Below are 16009 nucleotides of genomic sequence, written 5' to 3' on the forward strand. Positions count from 1 at the left end.
CCTTATCAAGCAATGTAGAGGTCTGATTTATCAATATTTAAAAAAATGTTACTCACATGCAAACTGAAGAACAGCCTCTCTGCTTAAAATACTGCCAAACATGTTGGTAGTTAAACATTGGTACTGTCCAGAATCTTTCGTTTCACTGGGGTTGTTGATGATCAAACTTCCTTCTATTAAACTTAAGCGATAATCACTTTCAATGTCGATTTCAGTTCCATTTCGAAGCCATCTTAGGGGAAAAAAAACCAAAAAAACCCCACTGAAAGACTGAGCATTTAATAGCCAAGTGAAGGTATCAAGCTTAGGACATGGAATCTGACAGGCCCAGTTGTAGTTACAGTTATTTAAAGGTATCCGGTGCAGCAATACATTGATCTCGCAAAACTTGAAAGCAAAAAACACAAGTTAAACCTGATCTTCAGCCTCTGAAGAAAAGGGATATTCCTTGTTTTGCCTATGCTGAATGAAAATAATGATCTCTGCTTTTTTCTTCCTTTTGCCCCCTAAAAAACCTAATGTTCACAAAGGCTTAAGAATTGAAAACTGCATAGCAAATGCATCCTTTATGTCAAAAATGGGAATTTTACTGTGCTTATGATAATCAAAATTTTAATTCATTTTCTATCATTAAAACCTTAGCTGAGCTTACAGGTACTGCACTGCATACAAACAAGGAAAGGTTTTTTCCATTCTTTTAGCATTTGATCTTCTCAGGCCAAGAAACAGAGACACCTCATTTAAATACAGCAAAAAGAAGAGCAAGACCTGTGAAGAGCAGGGAGGTAGATTGATGTACATAGGCTGCTATACAATATAGGATTTTGGCAACAGACAAAGGCAAAATAACATCACCTGAATCAGTATACACAGAATTCAAAGACTGGAATAGAAGACTGGAATTAACTGCTGGGTGGCCAAGGGCAGTTCCTGGCAGTCACTAGGTACATGAAAACTAATAACACATAAACAGTCTGCATAAAGAATGCTAAGTTAGGGAGGTGTTTGGGAGTGAAATAATAAGCCTGAGCAGTAAATTCAAGGATGGGAGTGAAGACAAGTTGGAAAAAGCCACGCTGTAGGAAACATTGAAAGTATCCTAACTGAGGCAAAGTTTTGAATGATTCTTGAAAAAAACCTTATTTTTATGAGGTTTCAGAAGTAACCTGAGTGTCTCATAATTTTTCAGTTGTGCAAGTGTTTTCATGGGTTGTGTTTCCCATCTGTCCCACATATTGTCTGCCAAAAAGCCTCAGCCTCCCATACATCTCAAAAGACTGAAGCAAAAAACGCTGCAGTTGTCCACTGGCTGCAGGAGAAAATATTTTTTGTGGTAGATTAATAGACTTCAGCACTCTGGAATAACCTCTTATATGTGTGTGTTTGCAGTTTCTGAATAAAAGAAAAACATCCACATATGAAGACTTTCAGATTTTTTTTTTGTCAAAGTGTAATTACATGAAATTGTAAGAAGAATGCAAAGAAGAGATAAGCAATGTAAACAGATAGGGTACAATCATTATAATGCCCAGATATCTCTTTCATTACTCTTTTGCTGTCATTCTGCAGCTTCTAAGTTGGCTTGGGAAATTTCCAAGAACTTGAAAGCTTTGCCAGAGATCAGAAAAGACTGGAAGAACTTGGCTACATTTAGACTACAGAGACAACTTTAACAAAGCAAAATAATTATTAATTCACTCTATCTTGTTAACATTTGTGGTGAGTAGGGTACAGAGAGCAGAATTCAGCTGCAGTAGTGGTGAATATTTCTTAATCTAAAGGTCAGAATTGTCAGAATTTGGATGAACTGCAAATCTCCTATATGTCCTTTCTTTTCGCATTTGGACTTTTAATTGCAGAGCACCTCTGCTTCACTGAATGTTAGAAATGAAACAGTGTTGAAAATTTATTTATATTTTAAAGGATAGCAGGGGAAGTTTGGTAGGATTAACTACGTTTTTAAATTGATAACATATAAAGATGAGGTAAATAGGAAAGGAATTTTTAATTTGAACATTTGATTATTAGTTTTTTTTTGTTTTGAATGAAATCATAACAAAAGTTAACTTTTTCTACATATATCTTTGTCATACATCATATGTGGAAAAAAATGCAAAAGTAATTGATTTTGAATGGAAAGGTAGATAGGGAAAAGGAAAAAAAATTGTTTTGGTATTTCCAAATGAGAACTGCCAGAAAATTCAGTTACACTAGCTTTATTCCTTTAGTTTCATTTTCAGTTAAATTCACTTAAAAAATATATTCTTTGAATTCTACCTCAAAACTTTGGATCTTGATAGCTACCTGCCTCCATATCTTGGGATCAATCCTGAGGGATTTTATTCCCCTCATGTAACCTATGCACATTATAGGAAAAGAAACACCGAATTAGGTGACTTTTTTTCTAGGTAACCTGACTAATTTGGAAGAACAACAAAATTGTCCAAAATACAACACTTCCAAGGTCACAGATTGTTAGGAATACTCAGATGCATTTTTTCTTGAAGAAAAGTGACAGATAACATTTCAAATTACTATAATCTGGTTTAAGCAGACAAAAAAATAATTTTTAGTAAACTTTCTCAATCGCAGTAAATGAAACTGACAAAGCAATTACTACCCAGCTTATGTGTGTCCTAAGTAAAAGAGTCCATGGAGGGTTTCACAATCAGTGAAAGCCGTGCAGTTAAGCGGCATCTCGGGGAATTCAACACCTGCTTGTAGCTCAGTAACTCTGCTGACCTGTGAGATCCCACAGGAAGTTTGTCAATGTCTGTATTCATCATCAAAGGGATTGCAGTTTTTGTCTTCATTGAACTACCCCTGACTCGTGATGCTAAGGTATGATTTGAAGAAATGCTAAGCAAACAGAATCAGTTCATGTCAGGGAGTTATTCCCTAACACTATGTATCAAAATGCCTCAATGACTGAAGGTCAATAAATTAAAACCTGTTATTTCAGGGTAGAGTTTGGATAAGGAGAAACAAAGTTTTTTGAAAGGGGGAGCATCTGAAATGATGTGAACATTCTCCATTCCATTAAAACAAAGTCATTTCCAAGAACAAAAAGAAAAAATTGTAAAGAGGTTATGAACACTGGGACACAAATTAAACAGATTAAAGAAATGAATTTTAAAAAAGGCAGAGATAACTTAATATTGAAATTTTTGAGTGCTTTAAGTGTTATTTTAATATAAATTTGAATAAATACATACTGTGCTTTGGTTTTGGCTGAAAATAATTCTTAGCAGTACATGACTCAGAGCACATGTAAATAAAGGTCCAGTGCAGCTGGCCAGGGCCTTTGGTAATGTGGTTAGGTAGTGACATACTCAAAAACTTTGTATATCTGTAGATCTTTTGCGGCTAAATTCCCTCTACATTTGTCCTGAAGAATAGTATCTTCCTCAGAGAGTAATTTTTACTTCTTTTCCCTCCCTTTGAATGGTAGTGTGCATTGCAAATGCTGCCCAGATAAGTGCCAGCAGGAGAAGATAAACTGTGCTGTTTGAGTTAGGCCTTTTGAGTTTAATCTCTCCTTCCTGTTGCTTTCCCAAGCAACAGTCGGGAAAGTTTTCTTATGAGGCTGGTGACACCAATTAATTTCTAGAGAATTGAAGAAATGGATATCAAAAAACCATAAAACTTCCCAAGTTGGAAAAGATTTTAAAAGATTGTTTTCTCCAGCATTATATGGAAAATGGAGCCTAGACAAGATGAGTTTTTTTCTTTGCATCTTAAAAGGCTTCAGTGAATTACTGAGGAGTATGAAACTTTCTTGCCTCTTGTCTTCTACGTGTAGCTCCCTGTGAAGAAAGAATCCTTATCGTCTTTGTAGTCACTCTTTAAAACATGCTGGAGGTCTGTATTTGTTGATTGCATTCTACTGGGAAAACGCAAAAAATATGTTTGTATGAAGAAAGAAAGGAGATGGATAGGTTCTCCTCAGACAAAATTTCTACAAGAATGATGAAGTTTTTGGGGAGACTTGAATATAGGACTCTCTTATTTTGGGGGTGAATTTGTGCCTTTTTCCCCATAGTCACAGGCTATGTTTAATGGACCGATGACACTTTCACAAGGTGTGGCACTAATCCCCTTTTTTTCTCTTTTTTTTTATGATTAAAAATCACCAGTAGGTAACAGAATTTACTCATGGAATGTCAGTAAAGAAGAATGCAACATAGCTTTCATACTACATAGTGAGGAATTCATGCTATTCTAGTTTGGAGAATTTCTGGATGCTCATTCCTCATCCCATGTCAAATGTTTTAGTCATGCCTGTGCTGTTGGGGGAGGAGGTGGCTTGTGTCATGCATCAGATCCATTTAATGAGTCCATATGTTGCAAAGAGGCAGATTGAATGGTTGGAATGTTTAAGGATGGTACTGCTTCTGGATTTCTTCAAGTTATAGAAATGCAAGAGCTCTGATTCAAATAGCTCTAAGGAAAATTCAACCAGAATTCTGAAGAATCCACAAGTTAAATAAGGATAAAAGGCAAAAGACAAAAGGCAGAATTGATGATTGCCATCTTTGATGAAACACAATAGGAGTCCTTATGTTCCCTTTGTAATTGAAGAATGATTCTATGAGAAAAGATGAAAGGTATGTGGGAAAAAATAACTAACCATATGTTCCCCCAACCCTCTTGCATCACTAGTAATTTACATAAAATATGAGCAGAGACAGATATAGCAAATGGGTAAGGTGACTGCAACATACTGCTACCTCCTGTAAGTGAGCACCATCAATAAACTGCCCTCTGAGGCCCACAGATGTGTCATCAAAAGCCTGAATAATGGATAACTGTGGCCTACAAGCCTGTATGGAAAAATAAGCAACAGGTGATGGTTGCAGAGGAATAAAATGGTAGGCTTGTGAGTGAAAACAACCAGATTTGACGCAGCCATGTTATCTTGTAGTTCCAAGTCAGGTCATTTAATGTGCATATACTTTGCTGCCTTCCCTATATGTTGGGATAGTATTTTGAAGCTTTATAGATGTTTAGAAATAAAAAAGAAACCCAAAGAATTAAATTTTTTTGTCAGTTGTCGCAGCCACAATTCAATAAGCTGGACAAAAGGAGTCTCTCTGCATGGATAGAAGTGATGTTCAGAGTATATAATTTGAAACTTAAAATATTGCTTTGCCTTAATCACTGCCATTTCTGCTTCTTGCTTATTCAGAATCACAAAAAGCATTCAATCAGGAAAACTACTAGTGTCAGAGAGCTGTTTCAGTTGTTTCTCAACAAAATACATTGATTCTCAGAGTAGGATTGCAGTGGCTAAAATGCTGAAAGCTAAAAAAATAAAATTCTAAAACAGGTACCTGTATGTAGGAGTAGGATTTCCACGTGCTTGACAATTCAGAGACACTTTCTTTTCCTCAGAATCAGTTGGAAAAATCATATCATCTGGCTCTTGTACAAACACCGGCCCATAATCAACACTTTCTGTCAAAAAAAATAAATGCTACTGTTTAGGAAAGCAAAAAATGCAAATGTGTTATAGATTTTATAATGTAAGATTAAAGTATGCATAATTATATTTGTTTTCTGAAGGTTCGTGTTGCTTTAATTTAGATGTTGTATTAAAAAGCAATTATTGAAAGGAAAAAGAGACAAAGAAGAAATATATAATATATTACTAAGTGAAGCATAAAACATATAGTATGATTTAAGAGTTTATTATGCCTAAGAATGGCTTTCTCATCAGATATATTTTGGCCTGAAGTCTAGTGAGAAGCTCAAGAGACTTAAGAGGAATTAACTCTGCTTACAGAGAGCAAGGTAAACAAAACATTTCTTACTGCTTGCAGCAGATTATGTCACAGAAAACTGATACACAATATTCCCTCCCCTTTCCACAGAAAACTAATACACAATTCCCCTTCCTTACGTCAAGGAATGCTAAGGAAAATCATTTGGAAAATTAACGGCAGCAAATGGTGTCTGTTATTAAATTATATATAGCTAAATCTGACATTTCATTTTCCTCCACTGTCTTGTCTAATTTTGGCACGTACCTTTTTCTTGATAAGAATTTACATTTCTGAACTAAAAAAAGCTGTACAGATCCGTAGAGCACATCTTTGATTACAGTTCATTCATATTATGAAGTGAGAAGTGTAAGCCTTCAGAAAAGTAAAAGGTCACAAGCAGAGTATTCCTGTCATGATGGTCTGAATTAATAAAATTCCCACTGTGTACCAGAAGCCTGTGGAATTTTAATATTTTTAGGCTTACTCCAGACTCATGGATGATTTAATCACATGGTGCTCTTCATCTTTAAAGCACTAGCCTGTCCGCAGAGAGGTAGTGGCATTGTCCTGCTACTTGCAATGAAACATCTGGGAGCAGGGGTTTTTCTGTTGGTTTTAGGGTTTCCTGTGTTCATGGGATAGATGTCCTCCAGTTCTTACTGAGGACAGCACACCTCATTAAGCATTTTATGAGGTCCTGCTGTATTTGTCCTACCAACAGCAGCTTGAAGTGGAAAAAGATATACCTGAACAATTGGGATTTGGTCACTCGCCTGAAAATTATTTACTACATTGTTTTACCAACTTCACACAGCTTCAAACACATTATGATTTCACAGTTTTGGGAACTGCAAACTTTATCATACTAATTTAATACTTTATCATACTAATAATAACCTTTTTCATATTTTCTGAGGCTTACAGCCTCAGAAAATCTGAGTAGACAGGAAAAGGTACAGGGGGCTAAAGTCTTGGTACAGAAAAGAAAGATTTGGAGTCTTAAAAGGATGAGAATTGTGGGAGACATAGGTCATAGCATGTTAGTTTTGAGATTTGAAGTTTCCATGTCTTTAAATTCTTCCATTTGGGGTTTCTCACCTCTCTTATCATACAGTAAAAAAATGACATAAGACCCCATTATGTTTTTCAAGCTTTCCTTTTAGTGACTACACAATTATTATACACTTCAGTTTTGTCTTTTTACATTATTATTCAAATGCAGATTTTGAAAATACCTATATTTTCAGGCATGTGTGCTTCTGCTGGAATAGATTCAAATAATTAGCCTGTTGATTTGTAAAGTCAGCTAATAAAAGCAGAAGCAATTAGTAATATCTCTTTCCCATAATTTTCCAGCTTATTAGCCCTACTTGTAGGACTTTGTAAAGGAGTATGGATTGCTGTTTTGCATATTTATAATAATGTGTAGGTACATTACTTTGCTGGGGTTTATTGGCAGAAATGTGTGCTCTGGAAAAAATATCTGCATACTAAAAAAAACCCAAAAAAACAACCCACAAACAAATCAATCACAATAAGTGACTTCTGATATGTACTGATATTACTGAAGACAAAAGAACTCCAGTAATGGATTTTGAGAAGTAAATCTTAAAATGCCATGAGAGAAATGGATTCAGCTGGCAAAACTTATTTTAATAAAGGAACATGTTGGTACAAACACAGTGTGTCGATTTTTTATCATTTGGTCACTTCTTGCATTGCACAAAAGAAAACACTAATGTATGCAGGTGAAAGTAAACAGAACTGACATTGAGCTAGAGTTTAGCAAAACCAAAAATTAATTAGGGATAACAAATTTAAATAATGTCTTTAGATTTAGGTGTTATTTCATGCAGATTAGTAGGCATATGGATAGGGTGAATATTAATGAAGATTAATGATTTTTCTTCTCCCTAGGAGGGACTCTGGAGATAAAATATGATATCACAGTCTAGGACTGCTGGAAAGAAAAGAAAAAGATGCAAGGCTAGGTGCAAGACCAGACCATGGCACACTCTTGTCCTCTCCCTAAGCTACTCAGACAGAGATTTCTGCAGCTCTTGACTCAGCCATCGACCTTAGGACAAGGAAACACCTCCAGCCCCAGCCTGCAGCACACCATGGTCCCACAGACAGCTGGAAACTCCCCTCAAGCCACAGAGAAGGGACCAACCCAACCCCTCTGTGTGGCTTTGGAATAAAACTTTCTGATTCATGAACCATTGCCTGGCTCTTCTGCTTTGTGTGGTCTTTTTGGGGAAATATCCCTGGCCTCATCCTTATTGCCCTCGTTTTCTTATTGTGTTTATGTATATATCTTTGTATACATGGATATATAAGCTCATGTATGTTTTCTGATGCCTTCAGAGATCCAAAGACATCAGGTTTTTTTGCACCCATGGTTTTTTTTGCGCCTATAGGTCACAGCTAACTGTGACCCATACTCTTTGACAGGATAGTCCTTCGTGAGTGTGCATGGCAGGATTTGAGCCCCACACCTCATTTTTTTTTCCTAACTTATCAAGAACATAAAATTAAATGAATATTCAATATGCATGTTAGCATGCGTATATTTCAATTTACTATTATAATGTCTCAAGGGAAATATTTCCATTCCTCATAGATGTTTTTACTAAACAAGATACAGAAAACTAGTTGTTTTAAGTGCTATGTTATTTAAGAACAGTGATTTACCACAGAGTCTTGGGAATACAGGTGTGCTCTGCAACCAGCAGCTATTTTGTGGTTCCCTCACAACTTTTAAGAAAGGCAAGGATATGGAAAACATTCAAGATATAAGAAAAATCCCTCTTTTAAATTCTTGAATATTCTTCAGAGAAGTTCTTCAATTTTCTTTGAGTGCCAGTGTTTTCCTTTCAGCACTTCTGCACATGTGACTCCCTAGAATTTCTGGAACATGTGACTCCCTAGAACCAAATATTTAAATCCTCATGGGAATTTAAGCTAGAATCAGTATCCTGCAAGTCAGACAGTAGTCAAAGTGCGGTTTCTCTCTCTCTTATCTACAGACTTTCTTTCCTACTTTTATTCTCTCCCTCAGTTACTGATGAAGAAAAAAATCAGATGTTCTTCTTTATGAGCAATGTGGATATCATAACAAACTGCAGATGAGAGCAAAGTTTCCTGTACTTTGAGTCCTATAGCAATTGAAATAGTGTAATTCCTCAACAGTTGCTGTCTTGCCACCATTGTTGATAAAAATACAGGTCAATTAATACACTGAGAAAATTAATTAATTCCTTGAACCCTGGGAACACAGAAGTGGACAGGAAAAAAATATGACCCTGTTCAAACTCCTGCATTGAAGCTGCACTGACATTATTACTTTTACTTGGATAATTCTAAGTGCTGTACTTCTAAAGAGGAAAAGAAATTAAGTTATCATAAATGTTTTCTTGAATAAGTACCCTCCAAGACACATGACTGGCCTAATCAGTCATGGAGCCATCTTCTCAGTCTGAGTTACTGGTGGGAAGGAACAACAGACACATTATGGGAGAGGATATGCTCAGGTAACCTTTGTATATGGGGGAAGGAAGTTTTCCTTCAGTCTTCTGCCCTTCTGCTCTTGTCCCTTTAGAAGCACTCTTTACAGAACCAGGGAGAATGCTTTCCTATTGCTCTATTTTTCATCCCCATGTTTCAAAGATTTCTTGAGTCCATGTAGAGATGGAAGAATTTTCTAAAGAAAAGCTACACAAGAAATATAAAATGATAGAACCTCTAAAGCTGCCTAAAAGGAGGGATCACTAACAGACCTTCCATCGTAAAATACAGATGATTTTACTCTGCGTACAGGGCCTATCCAGAAAAGTACCTACTAGACACAATGCAGACCAAACTACATCCCAATGATCTAGGTATTAATGTGTTCAGGACACACTAATAAGGTTGAAGAAATTGTTGTTGATAAGGCTATACATGTTGCTGAAATCTATATACAAGAAGAAGTAATTAAAATTAAGCAAAGCCCTTTCATTTCAGTTTGATCCTACAAATTGAAAGATTCTTTTTGGTAGAGGTGGATCACACTATGATGCTACTTGCTATCAACTTTGTTTTTGAATTTGTCTCTTTCCATTCTTGATTTTCAGCTTATGCTTGTGTGAACTTCAGTCAACTGATGGCTCAAATGGATCATCTGATTACCTTTGTTATCATGGAACCAGACAGGAAACCTGTTCAGTATATTCAGAAATATTTTTTATATATAATCACACTGATTTAAATGGAAACCTATTGCTTTCCCCACATAAAAGCTAGAAGCTATTTTGATTTTTTGTTTAAACACTGAAAAACTGTATTAACTTCAGTGGCAATACTTATTTTACAGGTAGGTTCTATGATATAACCTTTCACCTTTACACCTAAGAAATAAAAAAATTCTGTTCATTCTAATATCACAATCATATGTCAAAATATTACATATTTCAAAATTTCAATAAAATAAAAAAGAAGCCCACAAATTCATCAAGGCTAAACACATTCCAGTGATTAAATCTCTGTGTAACATATTTTGAAATTAACAAAAGTTGCTGAAATACAACTTTTACATTAATAATAATTATTTTGCATATATAGAAACAGAGACATTATATATATACACACACATACATATACACATATGTATCTTTGCAACATATGCATTTCTAAAGAACTATTTAATTTTTAAACTGTGTTTCAGTAAATTTAAAAGCTGAAAAACTCTGAGACTCCTTTTGAGGTAAACTGAGGCTGATACATGTGCCTCAAGGTATATTTATTGATTCTAGTGTGCTGCACGGTGGAACATTGTACAGTACATGCATTATTAAGTTTGCATTGCAAAGAAGATTAACTTTCTCATATTTTCAGATTTACCTTTTCTGAAGCATGTTTATTTTCTTAATAAGCAAGATGATACAAGATTTTACTGTTTCTTGAAAATGCTTTCTCTATTCTGAAACAAATAATCTGTTCTAAATTTAGCTTATAATATCTAAACTGCATGCTATTGAATAAATGTTGTAAAATATTTTTAGTAACAGAAAAAAAATGAGTAGTTTGTGTCTATAATTCAGACTGGTAAGTGCTGAATCTAGCAGGTGGTGGGGAAACAGGAATTCTCATTTTACAAAAATTACATTCAGATCTTGCATATCTTGAGGTTCATTGATTCAAACACTTTCAGTTGTGACAGACTCTGTTTTTCATTTTCTTCCAAAATGTGTCAAACCAAAGATGAAAGGACAAAGAGAGTCCTTATTCAAGGTTAAGTTCAATTATCTTTACTACAGCAATTCCAAAAGTTTTTGGAGCAGTAAGAAAATATAAGAGTTTGCAGTTTTATGATTCTTCAAGAGTATTTAATGAATAATTCATACTCTTTATTCACATTTTTTAGTCATGACTTTACACTTTGATACATAGTTTCAACAGAAGGACCACATTGCCTTAGCTGCATGTTTACGCTAAATAATTCCAGATAATTTAAAATCAGCAGTGAGCTAGAGCTCAGCTCTTTTAATTTAAGATATCAGGAAACACATGTTGAATTGGAAGTGCAAATGAAATAGCATCAAGTCAGTATAAAAGGATCCTTATTACAAGCCATGTCAGGTGTTTGAACATGTCTGCTGGGAAATAATTTGAGAAGTCACTTGAGAACTGGTATAATTCAGCAGCTAATAAAAGTATTCTTGGGTGTTTTTTATGACAAACTTCACTCCTGAATTTATGCCATATATTAGATGTTTGAATTATGCAAATTCTACATTATAATAATCTAAAACATATTTTATCTCTTCCTAAAAATGTCCTCTCACTGGAAGCTATGGTGTCTTTTTACCACATCTTGCTGTAACATTTCCTCATTTAGGAAGCCTTGGCAGGTAAACATGACCACTTAACTCTATCATCACATAGCAGTTTTAGGACGATAACTAGAATATTACTTCAAGACCTGTAAAACTAAAATTAAAAAAAAAAAGTACCTTTAGACTAAATCGATATCAAGAAATTTAGAAATACAAGTGTAAAATTCTCAGTTTCTAAATATCAAAGATATTTATTCAGGATCAAGCTATTAACAGAACTCAGAGAGGTTTAGAAAATTAGTTACATTTAGCTGCCATGACAGATGTGTTCAAGTCCTCTTAGATGATGCAGATTATCCTACTTGGTCACGTGCTGATCTTTTCTAAATACTGTCTCATACCTATGCTTGTGCTATGCAGGCACTTCAGTTAATCAAGGGCTTTTAAATATCCTCAGGTGACTCAGATTTACCTATTTCTACAAATGTCTACACAGCTGCATATACCAAGATCTGTAAGCGAAATAAATCTCCTAGGAGTATTTTGTGTAGTCTTTAGAAGAATGGTGTTCCTCTTTTCTTGTTCAAATACTTGGTTCATTAGGCCTTATGAGGTATGGCCCTTTTACAATTTTGTCTACAGTCAGTGGTTTTTCACTTGCTCCTGAGAAACTGATGAGTCTCAACTGCTGAGCTGCAATGTGGCCCCAGTGTTTTAAGGAGAGTCACGATTGCTGACCTAAATCATAGATCATATCTATGGCACAATGATCATCCCTGAGCTATGATCTCACTGTGCTTTCTGGAGATGTCCAGGATTTCTAGCTCTAGCTTGCACTATATTATTCAAATAATCTGTATTTTTTTTGCTTTCTCCTTCAGTCTTTAGACATTCGTGCTGTAAAAGATCAGGATAATAGACTATGGTTCTAATAATGGCCAATAATTTTAACGTGCTCTTAAAAGATTGTCAGGGAGGAGTTATCAGTGTCTAGTGAATGGGGAGAAGCTGAGTTCACTCTAGTCACTGCTTAAATGACTGTTACAGTGGAAGGACAAACGTAGAAACATGCCCCTATCCCAAAAGTGGTATCAAACAGAATTTATCTGCTGACAGGGTCAAATTGTTTCTTTTCTAGATCAAACTTTATTCAGGGAAAATTTTTATGCTTGTATATTAGCCATTTTTCTACACAAACCACTTGCATACACCATTAATTTTCAATAAAAGCAAGACATTTTCTGGGGAAAATATAAGACTTTGTTGAGTCAAAAAGTAACCTCTTATCACACTCATGATATTGTGTGAATTTCATTGAATTGAAAACTATTAATCACAATTATTTCCTATTTTACATCCTTAGATGTAAATGAGGAATATATTTATGCTTATGTATTCTCTAATCTCTCCCTCCCCACCTTCCTCTCCTTCCTTCCTTTTTTTCTTTCTGGCTTTCTATATTTTTTGACTGCAATTCAGGTAATTATTGTCACTAAAGAAATGGAATTACAAATGTGGCTTCTTAAAATGTAACCAAACATGGGAAAATATGTATTTTTCCTATGAATTATTGCATTTAGAGGTGAATGACATCATATCACACCAGAAACTCTATCCAACCATGCACATAAATACATGCATGACACAGCTGACTACACAGTAGAGAGAATTTAGTACAAAAGTAGTTTTATAAGGTTTATCCTTCATGTTTAATTTACATTACTGGCATTCATGATTAAATTAAAAGATTCCAAGGAGAAAAATTTGCTTAGATTTTACTACTAGATGAAATTGTGCTGTAATGGAGTTTCAAATCACTTGTTGGCTATTTTCATGTAGCAACACCTGCATAACGCAATTCTGCATAGGAATCTTTAAGAAAGGATATTTTAACTGGTGACTTTAAGGCTGTTCTGAAGAGCCTAAAGGAAAGCAGCTCATTTCCTCCTTGTGATATTTGTTAAAATTCAAAATTGTGCCTGAGAAACACTGAAATAAGCTGACAAAAATACACTGATTTCGAAAAATGTTTGCAAGTTTTAGAGGGGAAAAGCTACACTTACCATCATGTTTGAAGGTCTCTGAGAAGTGGTAGAGGTTTGTTGGGGAGTGATAATGTTGTGTGGCTCCTCTCCAGCCTGGTGAAGATACACTTCCTAATGAAGGACTGCTTAATCGTGGTCTGTTCTTTGAATTAAATGAGGCTAAAGATGAACTACCAGATTTGATTCTTAGGATAGCAGCATATGATGTGGGGAGGCCAGGAACAGCTTCTGAATAATCTGGAAAAAAATCCAAAAATCCAACAAGATGTGAACACTCAATAGAGACTGTCTCTCACTTTGCAAAAGAATGTTTAGTTAAGCAGTAGAAAAGCAGAAAAGTTTTATATATAAAAGGAGTGACAGAAAAATACCAGGCTTGATGGGAGACTCAGCTTCTGAAAAGAATTGGGTAGCAGCATGGAGCTCTAAGAAAATTTCCCTGCAGCTTCACCACAATATAGAAATCAGGTATTCACTAAATTTCTTACTTATGGAAACATGAGTTTTCAATGTTTTTAATTCCATTTATATGACCCTGTATTTCTATTTCATAGTGGAAAAGTGTCTGCCAGGCCACCATCTTTCCTTCACAGCCTTCCTTCCGCTTGTATGTGCAATGCAGAAACACTGACTGAAAATAAATGTGCTTCTCAATTCAACACTACTCTGCAAATCAAGCAGGCTAGCTAAACGGGCCAAGAGTATCTGTATGCACAAATGCCTTCCCCAAAAACATACATATGCTAAAGTCACCTCCTCTGCTGTCTCTTCAACTTCTTTTTTTTTTTGCCTTTTCTGACTATATTTAAAATTTCAGTGTTTACAAATATGAATAGTGCCCAAGTTTTCAGTCCTTTTGTGACATCAAATATAAAGAAAATAAATTACATTACAATAGATTAAAAACTATAACTCAGGACCTGCAGGAACAAAGTAGGCAGAAGTATGCAACAATATTAAGGAGGTTAGAAGAACATTCAAAAATATATTCAGAGACGAGCAAAGGGATCCAGACTGCATATCTAGTGCCTATGAAGTAACAGATCTTTTAGAGAACAATTGGAAGTGCCATGAAGAAAAAAAAATCACTGTTCTGTCATCTCTGCTGGTGATAAATATTTAAAAACCAGACATCCTTTTCACATTGGCATAGCATGGAACATTTGCCATTTTTAGGCTGTGACTCTCCTTTTTGTTTGTGTATGTAACACAAAAAGCCACTCTAGTAAATAGGATTCAACAACAGTTAAATACTCCTGACAACTTCTTTTTGCTGAAATATTTTTTGTAGTCAGTTTTGTGAAATGAAGTTATTCTGTGCTGCCTCATCAAGTTAAGAAGACTGCAGTTCTTCTTCTGCTTAAAAATAACAAATGATTCTATAATTCTTTGTTATCTAGCAGAGTGTGGAACACTAATTCTGCAGTGGTAATCTCAGGGTTTGAAAGAAAAAAAGAATCTACAAGATCTCAGATGTTATGAATGCAAAGTACAATGGGAAGAAGGAGAAGGAAAGGATACGAAAGTCAGGTGACATGGTGAAAAGATCCTGCAGCAATGTTACATAATCTGTTTTCTGTTACATAATCTGTTTTCTGCCCTTCTATGGTATAATTGCTTTGTTTGGCTGGATTAGCCAGCAGTGTGAAATTTCACCCTGACTCCAGTTGCTCTGTCATGCTCATAGGCATACTGTATTTGAGTAAAGTTTTCCTTGTAAAACATAACTGGAAATGGTTAATAAATTATACATAAGGAAATATTTCATGTTTTGTTTACTGAAAGTCTGTAGCCTGTGATCGTGACTGACAACTACAGCAGAAAACACACTTACCTGAAAACAAAACTTACTTCCTAATTTGAACATTCATCTTCAGAGATTTAGACTTCTGAACTGCCTAGTTACAGTGCCTTAATTAGAATATATTTTTATTGGAGTACTATTTACAGTAAAATTATTCCTTTAATTTGGTTTGGATTAGACTTCTGAGATTTGGGAGTATAAATTTATATATTCCATTATTTAAGTATATAGTAGTTAAACTGCTGGAGAATTGATATTACTCTCTAATGTGCTTTTTTACTTTACCAGTCTACCCTAAAAATCCTTGAGAAATTTCATCAAAATTACTATGGGTAGTTCTCAAAATGCTGCTGTACTTGAGCTTCACTATGAAATTATGTTTTCCCTGGTCTCATTCTGAGAAATAAGTCAAGTATTTGGGATGAAACATCCAAAAGTTCCTTCAGCTGCATGACACAGATAAGGAAGATATAGGCCCAAATGGTAAGGACATAAAGCAACTAGAAACCAGCCACAATAATATCAGTGATTTGGGTTAGCCTTCATATTTCTTTGAAGTAGAACTATGAGATTTATAGT

At 35.0% G+C, this 16009-nt stretch overlaps 1 protein-coding gene across 6 annotated transcripts in view; it reads right to left on the minus strand.

Annotated features, from left to right (window-relative positions):
• The window catches only part of CNTN5 (contactin 5), a 610938-nt gene that overhangs the window by 218473 nt on the left and 376456 nt on the right, over positions 1 to 16009 (minus strand). For all 6 annotated transcript variants that reach the window (XM_058044080.1, XM_058044103.1, XM_058044112.1 and 3 more), the window contains 3 exons: positions 13645 to 13863; positions 5334 to 5457; positions 57 to 232 (listed from right to left, as the gene is read on the minus strand). In XM_058044080.1, coding sequence (XP_057900063.1) covers positions 57 to 232; positions 5334 to 5457; positions 13645 to 13863 — 519 coding nt within the window. The remainder of the gene's footprint in view (positions 1 to 56; positions 233 to 5333; positions 5458 to 13644; positions 13864 to 16009) is intronic.

This window comes from Melospiza georgiana, chromosome 2 (assembly GCF_028018845.1).
Source record: "Melospiza georgiana isolate bMelGeo1 chromosome 2, bMelGeo1.pri, whole genome shotgun sequence".
Taxonomy (NCBI): Eukaryota; Metazoa; Chordata; class Aves; order Passeriformes; family Passerellidae; genus Melospiza; species Melospiza georgiana.